The sequence below is a fragment of the Hydra vulgaris genome, chromosome 10 (genome assembly GCF_038396675.1).
Source record: "Hydra vulgaris chromosome 10, alternate assembly HydraT2T_AEP".
In the NCBI taxonomy this organism is placed as follows: Eukaryota; Metazoa; Cnidaria; class Hydrozoa; order Anthoathecata; family Hydridae; genus Hydra; species Hydra vulgaris.
In genome coordinates this window covers 20,233,308-20,247,381 of record NC_088929.1, presented here as the reverse complement: position 1 = coordinate 20,247,381, position 14,074 = coordinate 20,233,308, and the positions used below count along the sequence as shown (strand labels likewise).

General features: G+C 25.5%; 1 protein-coding gene across 1 annotated transcript in view; it reads left to right on the top strand.

Moving 5' to 3' along the window:
* LOC100196971 (replication protein A 70 kDa DNA-binding subunit) overlaps positions 1-14,074 on the top strand; it is an 81,913-nt gene that overhangs the window by 29,440 nt on the left and 38,399 nt on the right. Inside the window, exons 10-14 of the mRNA XM_065807454.1 lie at positions 482-584; positions 689-757; positions 831-935; positions 1,181-1,268; positions 12,371-12,438. Of these exons, the coding sequence (XP_065663526.1) occupies positions 482-584; positions 689-757; positions 831-935; positions 1,181-1,268; positions 12,371-12,438 (433 nt within the window). The remainder of the gene's footprint in view (positions 1-481; positions 585-688; positions 758-830; positions 936-1,180; positions 1,269-12,370; positions 12,439-14,074) is intronic.

The window sequence follows — 14,074 nt, the reverse complement described above, 5'->3', positions numbered from 1 at the left end:
TGATCATTGCAATCTTGCATTTAATCTTGCAATATCATTTTATTTTATTATTTTTAAGTTTTTATTAGGAATTACATTTTTTAACACTTTCTTTATTTCAAGCATTAAAAATAAGAGATAATATTTTTGTTATTGTTGTTGTTGTTACCTTTAAAAGATCCTGTTAAAACCCAAACTAATTTCAATGAGCAGGGTCTATTCCAGGAAAAAAATTTGGACGGCGGTACCCCCTTGTCCCAGAGAAATTTAGCAGAAATATTGCTGAATATCAGCTTTTTTTTGTAATTGTAAAAAAAAAAAGTCCTCAATTTTTTTAATTTGGGCGGTGCCCAAATATGGTCGATGCTGTCGAAAATGGTCTAGAATAGGCCCTGATGAGAAAATATAAATTTTATAAAAACATAATCTACTTAACAAATAATAAATAGATAATAAATATTCATGTATAAGCATAAATAAGCATTATATCAATTGCTTAAAGGTGGACAATTCGTGCGCGAATAACAAACAAATCACCTATTCGTACATGGAGTAATTCCAGAGGAGATGGAAAACTTTTCAGTATAGACCTTGTTGATGAATCGGTTAGTTAATTACTAAAAAACTTACTTAAAGCAAAGTGAAGAGTTGTAGAGTTGTTTCAGGGAACAATACATTCAATTGATATATAGTTTTAGAAATGTTTCAGGGGGAAATACGTGCAACTGCTTTCAATGAAGTTGTAGATAAATATTATGATTTACTGGAAATTGGAAAGGTTAGTTTAATTTAAAATTTTTACTTTATCTTTATTTCATTTTCATTTCTAATTAATTTACACTTATGTATAGGTCTACTATATCACAAAAGGATCATTAAAGACAGCTAATAAACAATACAGTTCTTTAAAGAATGATTATGAGATGACATTAAATAATGACTCTTTAGTCGAGCTTGTATGTTTTATTTTTTTTACTCTAATAATTTTTAATAATTATATATATATGTATATATATATATATATATATATATATATATATATATATATATATATATATATATATATATATATATATATATATATATATATATATATATATATATATATATATATATATATACACACACACACACACATTACACTGATTATATATATTGAATACTGATTGAATATATATATATTTATATTTATATATTACAGTGTAATGATTTGTGTGATTTACCAACATTGCAGTTTAATTTCAAACAAATTAAGTCTATTGAAGATGTAAACAAAGATGCTTTGATAGGTTAGTATTTTAGTTTTAATATTTTACTCTCTATTTATTTATTATTATTATTTTTTTTTAATCTGAAATGAGTAATTTGTTGGTTTAAAATTCTAATAATTACATTTAAAATTCTAATAATAACTACATTTCAAATATTATATTATAATAAATGAATATATTATAATAAATAAATATATTATAATAATTTTTTTACATATAGTTTTAAGATTTAATATATAATATTTTCTAGTAAAATAGTGAATAATATAATGAAGAATATATAATATAATTAAAGTATTACATAATATAATATAGAATGTTATTGAAATAACTTTTGCAAAAATAAAATCACTACAAATGATAATAAAGTTCAATTATCTAACAGTTTTTTATGCCAAAAACTTTGATGCGCATATAGTTATTATTCATTGGATATTTGAGTAGAATTTGTAGTATATCTTGAAAGAAATATAATTGACATTGATTTACAAGATATTTCATTATCATATACAGAAATAGACGTGTAAATAAAATTGCGGTAAGTTTATTGATCATATGCTAATATTCCAAGTTTTTAAGTTGATCTAAATAAAAAAATTTTTTTTTTCTACTTTTGATATATAATGTTAAGAAAGAACCTGTCATAAACACATAAAAAACTCAAACAATACCAAATGGGAAAGGTGTTTGAGATAAAAGAGCAAAAACATGTCTCTAAAAGTTTGAAAGTGGCCTGGTTGTGGTATGAGCAGATAGTATTTTAATTTTTGATGAAACAAATGTGGAACAAGTTTAAATACTTTAAGCAATTTGCCAAAAAGTACTTGTTATGGCAAAACTTTTGTACTTGCAGCTGACACAAAACTATCTATTACCAAAGTCATTATAAGCAAAAAAGTTTATATTTAGGAATATGTGTATAAATGTTAGCTGTTATTATATAAAGCTCACAGTATTCTTGATTTGTTTTAGCCAGATTATTCTTGTTTTACCCAAGACAGATTTAAATAATATATAATGTTCACAACATCAAATTCATTGAGGTTGATCACAACCCTTTAAACATCATTGATTCGAGGCTTGTGGGGCATTTTAGGTTTTATATTAACAAACTAGTTTAAGTCTTAGGATTTTGAAGTGAAGCAAAGTTTTTTTTACCTATAATATAAAAATGTCGTTTTGTTCATGTAATGTAATATCCAAAACATACATATCCGTAATACATGTAAAATGGGCAATCATTCCATATGCGATTGCATATCTTTTATTATTTGTTTTGCTTTATTTTTTATTTTATTTATCCAAGTTCAGCATAAAAAATAATCTTTTCCAAAAGAATGTTTTACAGTCTAAAAATTTTTTCAATACAATTCAAATTTCTTTTTGATATGTCAAATCTTACTATTAAGTACAAATCAATTAATATTATTGCAAAAACAATCAAAAAAAATATTCTAATAATCTTTAATTTTAAAAATGTGATAGTTCCAAGTCTAGATCATCCAATATTTTATGTTAGTGTTATTATTGTAGTGGTATTTTTTATTTATTTTACGTTCAATTTATTTTACATGAGACTTCAACAACAAATTTTCATTTAAAACCAAAAAAATTGGAAGATTTATAGACCTAAATTTGTCTATTAATTTCAAAACTTTCAAAAACTCAGATTTTTGGATGAGAAGTATGTATATGGGAAATATGGTTATTCAGAATGTCTCTTGTCTAACTTTTTGAAGGTAAAAAAAATAAAACTTTTTAATTTTTAATATATTAAAATTCTTATATAGTTAAATTAATTCTTTATAAATTGGTTATTTGAAAGTTTATTTTTAACTTCAAAAAAAAAAAAAAAAGTTTTGTTGTTGTTGGTGTTTCATAAGAAAATTGAGCATTTGCTATAAGAATATAATAATTTTTCATAAAAGAAAATAGATCTAAAGAAAGTAAAATCAAGTAATTTCATTTTTAAAAATTTAAAAACCATTGCTTTAAACTAGTTTTTTCGACTTATATCAAACCTGCAAGAGTTACAAATCACTCAAGAGCTATATTTTACAATATATTTTCTAGTATATTTAGTAATTATAATATTAGAAAATTATGTTTTTCATAAATGTAACACTTAAATTTTGTATGTACTTCAATTAATTGTATAAAAACTATAAAGCAACTGCAATTTTTGAATTTTTTGATATAAAGTAATGTTGAAATTAAATTTTATATTCTTATAGTAACAGATTGTTTTAATTGAAATTTTCAGTTAAACAGCTTTTTAACAGCTGCAGTTTACAGCTGCATTTACAGTTCTTTTGAAATTTTTGAATAAATCATAAAGTTTTACATGGCCATATTATTACTTTCATTTGTTTTTATTTGATAATTCTTAGGGTTTCCAAAAAACTGCATTTATAACCGTATAATATAATAAACCGTAGTTTTGGTTTTAATTAAAAAAAAAAAAAAAAAAACGCTCTAAACCGTGGTTTTCGGTTTTTCTTGTTAAATAATAAACTTATGTAAGTTTATCTTGCATTATTTATTATAAAAGTTATTTAAACAAAGTAATCTAACATTATGTTTATATTTCGAAATAAAACTTACAATGACTTATTTTTATTGTAAAATTTTTTTAAGAATACTAAATATTTTAACGGTTCATCAGATAATTGTGATCGGATTTTTATGCAGAAACGTGTAGCTCGAAAAAATGCGTTCAACATCTGTTGAGGTGGGTTTTATAGACAGTATTGCATTGTAAATTTTCAAAATTTTCTGTTTTTTTGCCTGTATTTCAGTATAACAAAAACTTTTCTGATGTTATACATGGTGCTTCAGCTAGTAGTGGTTTCTCATCATTAGTAGTAAATCCAAAAAGCCTAAACACAAGTTTTCCAGCAAAATTCAAATTAATTTTAATGAAACAAATGAAAACAAAACAACTGAAGGATCTTTAAACACCTTAACAACTGCATAACATTTCCATTAATTCTTTCATCAATGCGCTTTTTTAAATTTGAATGCAATAAAGATGCAATTTCTGTATTCATAGCAAATAGTTTTGCAAGCATGAATTCAATAACAGTATCTGCTGTCGATAATGTTGCATCTTCTCTGCTAAGGAATTCTACTGCTACTTTGCTGGCTCTAAAGTGGTATGTAATGAAGCTAGTTACTTAAAATCTATCATGTTGATTACATCAGGAGCATTAATAAAAAAACTAACAAATGTTTAGAATAAACATTTGTTAGTTTTTAACAAAAGCGCAATCATTAAAAAAAAGTCTATTCCAACAATGACGAACATCCAGATGCAGTTCGATTTCTTTACCAAATTCTTCAGAAACTTTCTTCTGAAATTTGATCACAAACTGATGACATTAATCTTATTGTTTACCGGTTCAAAACAAAAATTATCATCGTAAATTCCATGTTTACTGATTCAAAACTAAAATTATCATCGTAAATTCCTCTTCTGAAACACTGTCTGTTTCCTTGGGAACTGGTACGTTTGTGTCTTTATTTTACTTGTATAATGTGTCGCATACACCAAGATGAATTGCATGGTTAAAGCAAAGCTGATCAACAATGTCTGTTAATTGCATGAGCTTCTTGTTGAATGCTGCACCATCTTGAGTAGAACCTACTACATCTTTTTCCATACAGACACCCAATGAATTAAATGATCCTTAATATTTTATATTAAATTTTCAGCTGGACAGGAACCATAAATCCTAATGAGGTCAGTTTTAAAGGTTTTCTTATATTTGCTTTCATGCAGGTTAACACCAATGTACCTTCTGTGCCTCAAAGATGTGTATTCATCATGCGTTAAGCTGAATTTATGTCCCATTTAAACTTTTTTGATAATTTCTTGTTTTATCACTTCCTTTTTATTAGAAAAATCTTGATGGATTAAATCACAGTTGTTGGCCTTTTAGAAAGATGATTTTCTTGTTGAATTGACGAGCAAATAAATTTGTTTTTAGTTATCGTATTAATCGAAACACCTTCTGTAGCTAGATCAGCTAATATTTCTTTTTTTGTAATTAACTGTCCATGATTTTAATTTTTTTTTCGGTAGTGGATTTGAGGTGCTGCTTGATTCTCCAGTCGAATGACTACTGATAGTAATTCCATGATGAAAAATATGATTCCGCAAAGCAGTTGTGGATCACCGGAGCATGTTACAATAATCAATAATCAATAATTTATCAATCAATAATTTATTTCTGAAATAAGATTTTACACTCAAGGATGTTTACAAATAGTAAATTTACTAATATAAAGTAAACACCTGCTAATGTTAATAATATCTAATTCAAATAAATATAATGCTAATTTTCATAATATATAATAAAAATAATAAACTTTATAACATAAAAATAACGATGTTAATAATAACTTTATAACATAAAAATAACAGTGTTAATAATACCACTAATAATAATAACAATGATAATATAATAGTAATAATAATAATAACAATAATAACAACATCAATAATAATAATAATAATAGTAATAATAACAAAAATAATAATAATAATGATAACAATATTAATATTAGTAGTAACAGTTAAAAGTAGTTAATAATAGTAATGTAAATATTTATAGAAATAACAATAAGCAATAGTAATGACAACAAAATATATATAAGAAATTAAAAATAAAAAAAAAAAAAAAGAAAAAAAAAAACGAAAAAAACTTAAGACAACAAAAATTGATTATAGAAATTATAAACACTAACTATATTTTTTTAATAAAAAGTTGAATAATCTAGTTTTAAAGGTTGAGAATGAATTGAGAGCTTTTAGTTCATAAGGAAGGTTGTTCCAAGTTTTAATGCTTTGATATTTTATAGATTTATGTCCGTATTTATGAGAGCAGTGTTTAGAGGCAGGCAGGTTTAAATTACTATTGGAACGAAGGTGATAACGAGTGTTGGCACTTGAAAGAAATTGATGAAAGTTAAAGGTAGGTTATTGTGTTGGTGGTTCCAGACAAATTGGCAGTTTGAAAATTGAATATAGTCCCATAGTTTTAATACTTTAGAAGTTAGATAGAGCACATTATAATTAAATTTAATATTCTGAAAATAAATAATTTTTAAAGCCTTGTTTTGGAGGTGGGATAACCTAATAAAAGCTTGTTGATGGGACTGCCCCCATACTTGGCATGCATATATAAGATGTGAGCCGAAAATAGCATGGTATATGTTCAAAAGTGTTTCAAGATTAACATAATGGCACACTTTGGCTAACATACCATTAGATCTACTTAGTTTCATTGCTAAGTCTTCACAGTGGGATAAAAAGGAAAGATTTGAATCAATTTTTATACCAAGATATTTAATTGAGTTAACAGTTTCAATTTTTTTGCCACTTAATCTAAAGTTCATATGTTTATAGATTTTTGTTTTATTTGATTTAAAGATAATAAGTTCAGTTTTATTAGAGTTTAGAAAAAGTTTGTTGGAGCGAAGCCACTGAACTAGATTGGCAAGATCATGGTTAATGTGTTTGTTAATTTTTTTAAGGATTTATTAATCAGCATTAGGTTAGTGTCATCAGCAAAGTGGTAAACGGTAGCAAACTTAGTGGGCGTATGAAGATCATTAATATAAAGAAGAAAAAGCAGTGGTCCCAATACTGAACCCTGTGGAACACCATTAGAACATTTTATAAGGGTAGATTTTGAGTCATTAATAGAAACAAATTGTGTTCTATTGTTTAAGTACGAAGTAAACCATTTAAGGGGTACGCCTCTGATCCCATAATATTCTAATTTTTTTAACAAAATTGAATGATCTACTGTATCAAACGCTTTCTGTAAATCGACAAATACACCGCATGCAAAATATTTATCATCGATTGCTTTTCTAATCAGTTCATTCATTTCAATGAGAGCATGAGTTGTGGAGTGATTGGCACGAAATCCATACTGATGGGTGTAAAAACATTTAAATTTTTCAAGAAAAGCATAGTGCCTAATATGGATTGCCTTCTCAAATAGTTTACCTATATTAGAAAGCAAGGAGATGAGTCGATAATTTGTGAAATCTAGTAAAGAGCCTTTTTTAAATATTGGAATAACTTTGGCAACTTTAAAAATATCTGGGAAAATACCACTTTTAAATGAGTTATTTATAACAGTACAGAGAGGCTTTGAAATAATGTGTGGGACTAGTTTAAGGAGGAACGTAGGTACGCTATTAGGACCAAGACTTTTTTCCGTTTTGAGCTTGTTTGTAATGAGACCAGATATTTCATTTTCAGTTACAGGATTAATAAAAAACGATTTCGCATTTGGAGTGTTAAGAAAGTCACTAAATACGCGTTTTGGGGTATGGCTTTGCTAAGTAGTTTGCTATGTATAGTGCTAAAAAAATTGTTAAATATATTAGATACGGCAGTGTGATCAGTGATATGATTTTCGTTCAATTTAAGTTTAAAAGATGTATTGTGTGTAGAAGGTCTAATATTAATGATTTCTTTTATTCCCTTCCAGGTATTTTTAATACTATTCAGGTTATTATTAAAATAGGTAATATAGTATGTTTTTTTGCTAAACTTTAATAAATTGGAAATTTTGTTTCTATAAAATGTAAATTTTGTAAATAATTCATTTTTCTTATAAATATTTTTTGATTTTATAAACTTTTTATAAAGTTTGTTTTTAACTGAGATAGATTTAAGTATTCCATACATTATCCAAGATTTGATTTTAGTTTAATTTGTTGGTTGGTTAGTATTTTGTAAGGAGCATGGTGGGTCTAAGATTTCATCAAATGTTTTTAAAATAAAAATCATAGACTTATTAACATCATCATCTTTTTTAATGGAGAGTTCCCAGTTGATTTCAGAAATTTCATCAATAAATAAACTTTTATTAAACTTTTTGAAGCATCGTCTGTAAGTTTTTACTTTTTTGGGGTGTTTGGGTATGCCAGGAATGCAAATAAATTGTGCCATGTGGTCTGAAATTGAAATCGTAAGGTTACCTGACTATTGATTAGTTGAATGAAAGTTTGTGATTATGTTGTCAATTAGCGTTTTAGATGTAGCCGTTATGCGTGATGGTAAAATTATAGAAGAGCTTAGTGAGTAAGAAGTTAAAGAATCAAGATATGTAGAAACAGGATTAGATTCATTGTGACTTAATAGATCCATATTAAATCCACCCATTAGAAAGATCTTTTTTTTTTCGTTTACTTAGCTTTTCAAGTAGAGGAGTTAAGTGGGAAGAAGTAAACTCATGTTGATTCATTGAGGGATGGTAATAAATGCCAAGGTTTTTCGATTTCAACAAAAAAAGACTCTAAATATTTAGATGAGTAAATCATAAGATCATTGCGAACTACGTAGTTTAAATTTGAGCGTAAGTATAAAAGTGCTCCTCCTTTTTTAGCCTCAGTAGGACAATGCTCAATATTAAACCTGTTTATGTATATATCAGTTATATTTGTATCATTTATATATAAATTAGATTCTGTAATACCTATTGCTAAGGGAAAATTATTAAGAGAGCTGATAAGACTACAGAGTTCATCAATGTGGAATGGTAGAGAAGCGATGTTAAGATGAATATATAGTTCCGAATTGGGGAGCATAGTTTTATTGAAATCAATAACGTCATAGTATTTGCAATTAACAGAACTGGGAAATTTATTTAGATCTTTAAAGATCTTTTTATGATTACTTGGAGTCTCAAAAGAGTTTAATGAACTAGTAGGTATATTCTTGCATAATAATGTTGACTTAAGCTCCAAGTTGGAAATCGAGCTGAACGCCATACTCTTAGATAAACAACTATGACAATAAAAATCTGATGAGTCATTTGAAAGAAGATTATAAGAGTACGCATCAATATGGGTACACTTTGCATGGACCCATGAGTTACACAGATCACATTGGATGGCTCTTTGATTATCAGTTATATTTTTATGACAAGTATTGCAGAGAGATTTAAATGCCATAATCTTTAGAAAAAATATTTTTATGTATATGCAGTATTAACTAATTAAAGTGACTAAAGTGTAAAATAGAGATTTAAAAAATAAATGCAAAGTAAAAGACTAAATTTAATAATTTAAAACTTGGGTAACCGTTAGCGTGAGTAATCGAAAATAATTTTTAAAACAATACAAAAAAATAAGAACAATGATAGAAAAAAGGATTCACATTAAAGGTAATTAAAAGCTAACTTTTATAAAATTAAACAATCAAAATAAATTAAAATTAGACAAACCACGAACTTATGTTAAAAGTAACTATGACAACAATAAATATCGAATATAAAAAAACTAATACTATAATAATATCTACTATATTAATAATATAAACTAATAATAATATAACTACTGTTAACTGTTACTAATAATAATATTATCAACAAAGATACTAGAACAATAACAAATAAAAATAAGTCAATAATAAATAAGTTTATAAAAATATAATATTAAAAATAAATGTAATATATTAAATAACTAGGTATCAAACAAGGACTAATAATAAATACAATTAACTATGAATAAATAAAATAATGTGAGAAAATAAATAATGACTGAAAAATAATAACTAATGAATTATAATCATGATTACAAGTTATATCGTAAAGAAAAAAGAAAATTATTTAAAACAAAAAATAAAGAAATAATAAAAAATAAAAAATCTCCTAACACTTATTTTTCTTCTTTCTTTTTTAATTGATTATTAAATTCTTCTTATCTTTTTCTTCTTTATATTTGTTTACTTTACTTTTCGTTCTTTTGTTTACCTTTTTTTTTTTTTTTCCTTATTTAAGTTTATAAAGTGTTAAAAAATTCGAAGTTCTTTTGCTTCAAGTTTGCGTCAACGCATCCGCCATTTGCAAAGACCTTGCAAGGATCAACAGAACCGCATCTATTACAGATGCCTTCAAAATCTCTTTTTTTTTTGGAATTTTACATCGGGCAGCAAATTTCTGAACTATTGACATGATTTACCTGGAAGATATATTTAAAAAATATATTTTCATCAAATATATTTTCAAAAAATTGAATAGTTAATAGAAACATCATGAATTATTTTTATTACATACGTTAATTCACGTTAATATTTTTTTGAACCAAAATAAACACCAAAAATATCCGTATGTTTTTTAAGCAATCTTTAATATAAAGAATAGGCCATCCTATTTAAGTATTCAAATACTTTATATTTGAATATATTGGCATGTTTTATTCAATATTTAAACACTTTTTGGAATACTTGAATAATTTTGGAAATGAAAAATCATGTTAAGCTTTCCAGCAAAATACAGTCTAAATAAGAAAGTAAAAATTTAATTACTTGCAAATTTGATTTTTTTATACCGTTCTATCAGGGACAAACCCAGACCTGTTTTAGTACCACTGGAGCGGTATGGGTGCCCAAAAAAAAAGCGCCCAAAAATTATTATTTTTTAATTTTTCTTTTTTTTTTTTATTAAAAATAGAAAAAAATAAAAAAATTCAGTTTTAAATGCAGTAGTATATAAATAGTTTTCAGTTAATTTTAGCTGCCTCTTGTTCTTCAGGTCAATAAAATGAATTAAAAAGAAGTTACTTTTATACATAATTATGTGATGTGACCTTTACTAACTAAACGTTAGTTTAAAAATAAAAGAATATTGTTACAAAATTTTTAAAACTTGTTGCAAAATTTTATAACAATGTAATGTATAAAAAATTTCAAAAGATAGAGTGATTTTAAAATACCCATTCAGAGTAAAGTTAATTTTTGTTTTTTGGCAATTAAGAGTAAACTCCTTTTGATAATGAATGAATAAAAGTAAAAAACTTCATTCTTAATAACTATCGCGCAAATTTAGTTTTTGAATGAATGAACTTTTGATCTTTAGCTTGCTGTTTTAGTTTACATGAGGAAAATGAAAAAACAAAATTTAAACTTTTTCCATACTCTTTTTGACTTTTAAAATAATAAAAATAACAATTACAATAACTTAATAAAAGTTTTATTAAGATCTGTTTAAAAAAACCCATAGTAAATGTAACTTAATTATTAAACGTAATTTTTTAAATTATACTTAATGATTAAAAAAATATTATATATTTTTTAAGTATAGTATGCTTTTTAAAATATAGTATGTTTTTTAAAATATAATCTGTATTTTTAATCAAAAAATATAACATTTTTAAAATTATGTTTACCGTAATTATCTCTTCTCTAATTATCTTTAATTTAAAAGGCGCCTTAAAATCACTTTAAAAATTATTAACCTTTAGTAAAAGTTAAATGAACAGATTTGCTAACATTTAAATCAAAATTTTAAAATTAAAATAATAGTAAACACGTTTATTGTAAATAGTAGTGTAAATAGTAAATATGTTTGTTAATGCTTATATTTTTTGTTCAAATAGTTATTCAAATACAAGACATAAAACTATTTTATTGATTTTACAAATATAACGCAATTTAATATATGTAAGTATATTATGTAATATAAATATTAATTAAAAATTATTTAAAGTATTTAAACATTTAATTACTAATTATTTTTAACATTGATAACTACTAAAATTAAATTTACTAAAATATAGTTGACCAATGTTTAAAATACTTAAAACAATTTTTAATAATTATTGACTAATAGCATGGTATTTGCAACAAAAGCGTTAAGTAAGATAGTATTCTTATTGTAACTCCGTCCACCGGTAAATAAATGTAAAATCAAAAAAATGCCTTTCAATTTCTTATTTTAGGATAAAACTAAACAGGATAAACACAAATGATTAAAATGAAATTAAAAAAATGATGATTAAAAATCATTGTCATGGCACCAGTTTTAAATAGGACAAGAGGAGGAGAGGGCAATCAAAAACATCATTTCCCTAACGTTGCCGAAAAAAAGCGATATCCCTAAATAAACACTGTCTATAATAAATAAACATTCCAAAGATATTATACAAAAAACTACCAAAACCGTTTTTAAAAACTGACGGTTTTCATTTATATCGGTTTTAACATAAAACTGCAGCTTTTAGTTATTGGTTAAAACTGATTGGAAACCCTGTAATTCTAGTCTTAATTTTGATTCAAGTCGAAAATTAAATTGCATTTTTTATTTATTTGTTAATAGATGTTGTTGGAATAGTTAAAAGTTCTTCTGAAATGCAGCAAATAACAACTAAAGCAACTAATAAACAAGTTAGTGATTTATCTATCTATACATATGTATGTTTGTATGTATGTATGTATGTATGTATGTATGTATGTATGTATGTATGTATGTATGTATGTATGTATGTATGTATGTATGTATGTATGTATGTATGTATGTATGTATGTATATATGTATGTATGTATGTATTGTAAGGAATTCTTATTAGTTTCCCTGAGACACTAATGATTTCACTTTTTTTTGTTTATTGTTATTTTATTATCATCTGACTATGGTTGATATTTGTAAATATTATTTACAAATATTAACCGTAATATATATACAACTCAAAACCACAACATATTGTAATAATATCAATAAATGAGGTAGTGTAATTTCTCAAACCTACTAAAAGACCACGTCGTTATAAGTTCATTAAATTTATTATTCAAATAAAACCACTAATTGTTTTCTAGAAGCGTGGAAGACATCATTCACAACACCCTGCCCAATTAAAGCTGAGACTTTGGCTTTAATCAACCATCTCATCTTCCATGATGCAATTGATCTTTTGTATCTCGTTAAAATTAGCCCGTCTTGTTGGTCTTTTCAAGATTTCTGTTTTTGATTGACTTTCTATCCTCTCTTTCTGTTCAATTATGTTTTTCACCTCACAATAGATTTCCAGGTTGCACACTAATTGAATTGGTCTTTCAATCACATAACCGTTTCCCAATCATATTTTAAAACCATGTGTGACTCCATCTTTACCTGGCAGTTTTATGTTGCTTTTTTTTGCTGGTTTGTTGCCAATCTTCTATCACATGCACATGTTCACTCATCCATCTTTTGCTTAAGTGTTCTTTATAACTTTTTACAAACTTACATCTTATTACGCAATCCTCTTTTGTTACTGAACCAATATCTTCTTTTAGCAATATTGCAAGTTTTTCTCTCATCAATACATTTGAACCTGTCATTTCGAAAAGGGCACAAGTCCATTAACTAAAACTTTTCAAAATCAATAAAAATATGATTTTTATTTTAAAAAATGTCTAGGTTGCTAAAGAAATTAAACATAGAAGTATACAAATAAAGAACGTATATAACTTATGTATTTTTTATTTAAAAAAAAACAAAACATAAATCATACAGAAATTTTTAATTCAAACTTATAAACTAACTGTTATAAGTTTTGGACTTATGTTCTTTTCGAAATGACAGGTTCATTTGGTGTTAATACTTGATTGTCAAACTGGTCACCTTGGTAACAAAGTGGTCTATTGTTCCAAGAGCACTCCATGTAACACTTCCCAACTTATTTATATGTCTCTTTATATTTTAGTGGACCGGCAAAATCAACACCAGTAACTGCAAACTCATTATAAAAGATGACATTCAAAAATGAATCTTTTTTATAAAAGACAACACCTTTAAAATCTTCCAAAACGTGTATACTCTATTACTATACAGGTGCTTTCCTTTATACAAATACATTCATTTCAAATATGATGCATTTCAACTAATCCCAATTGATCTAGCCACTTATCTTTGTGTTTTAACCAAATTGGGCCAATTAGCCACTAGCTTGACAGCTTCTCCAGACCACCCTCTTGTTCCAAGATCACTTGGGTTTTCTTTAATTGGGATGTATAGCCGTTCCACTTCGCCATCTGATGGTTG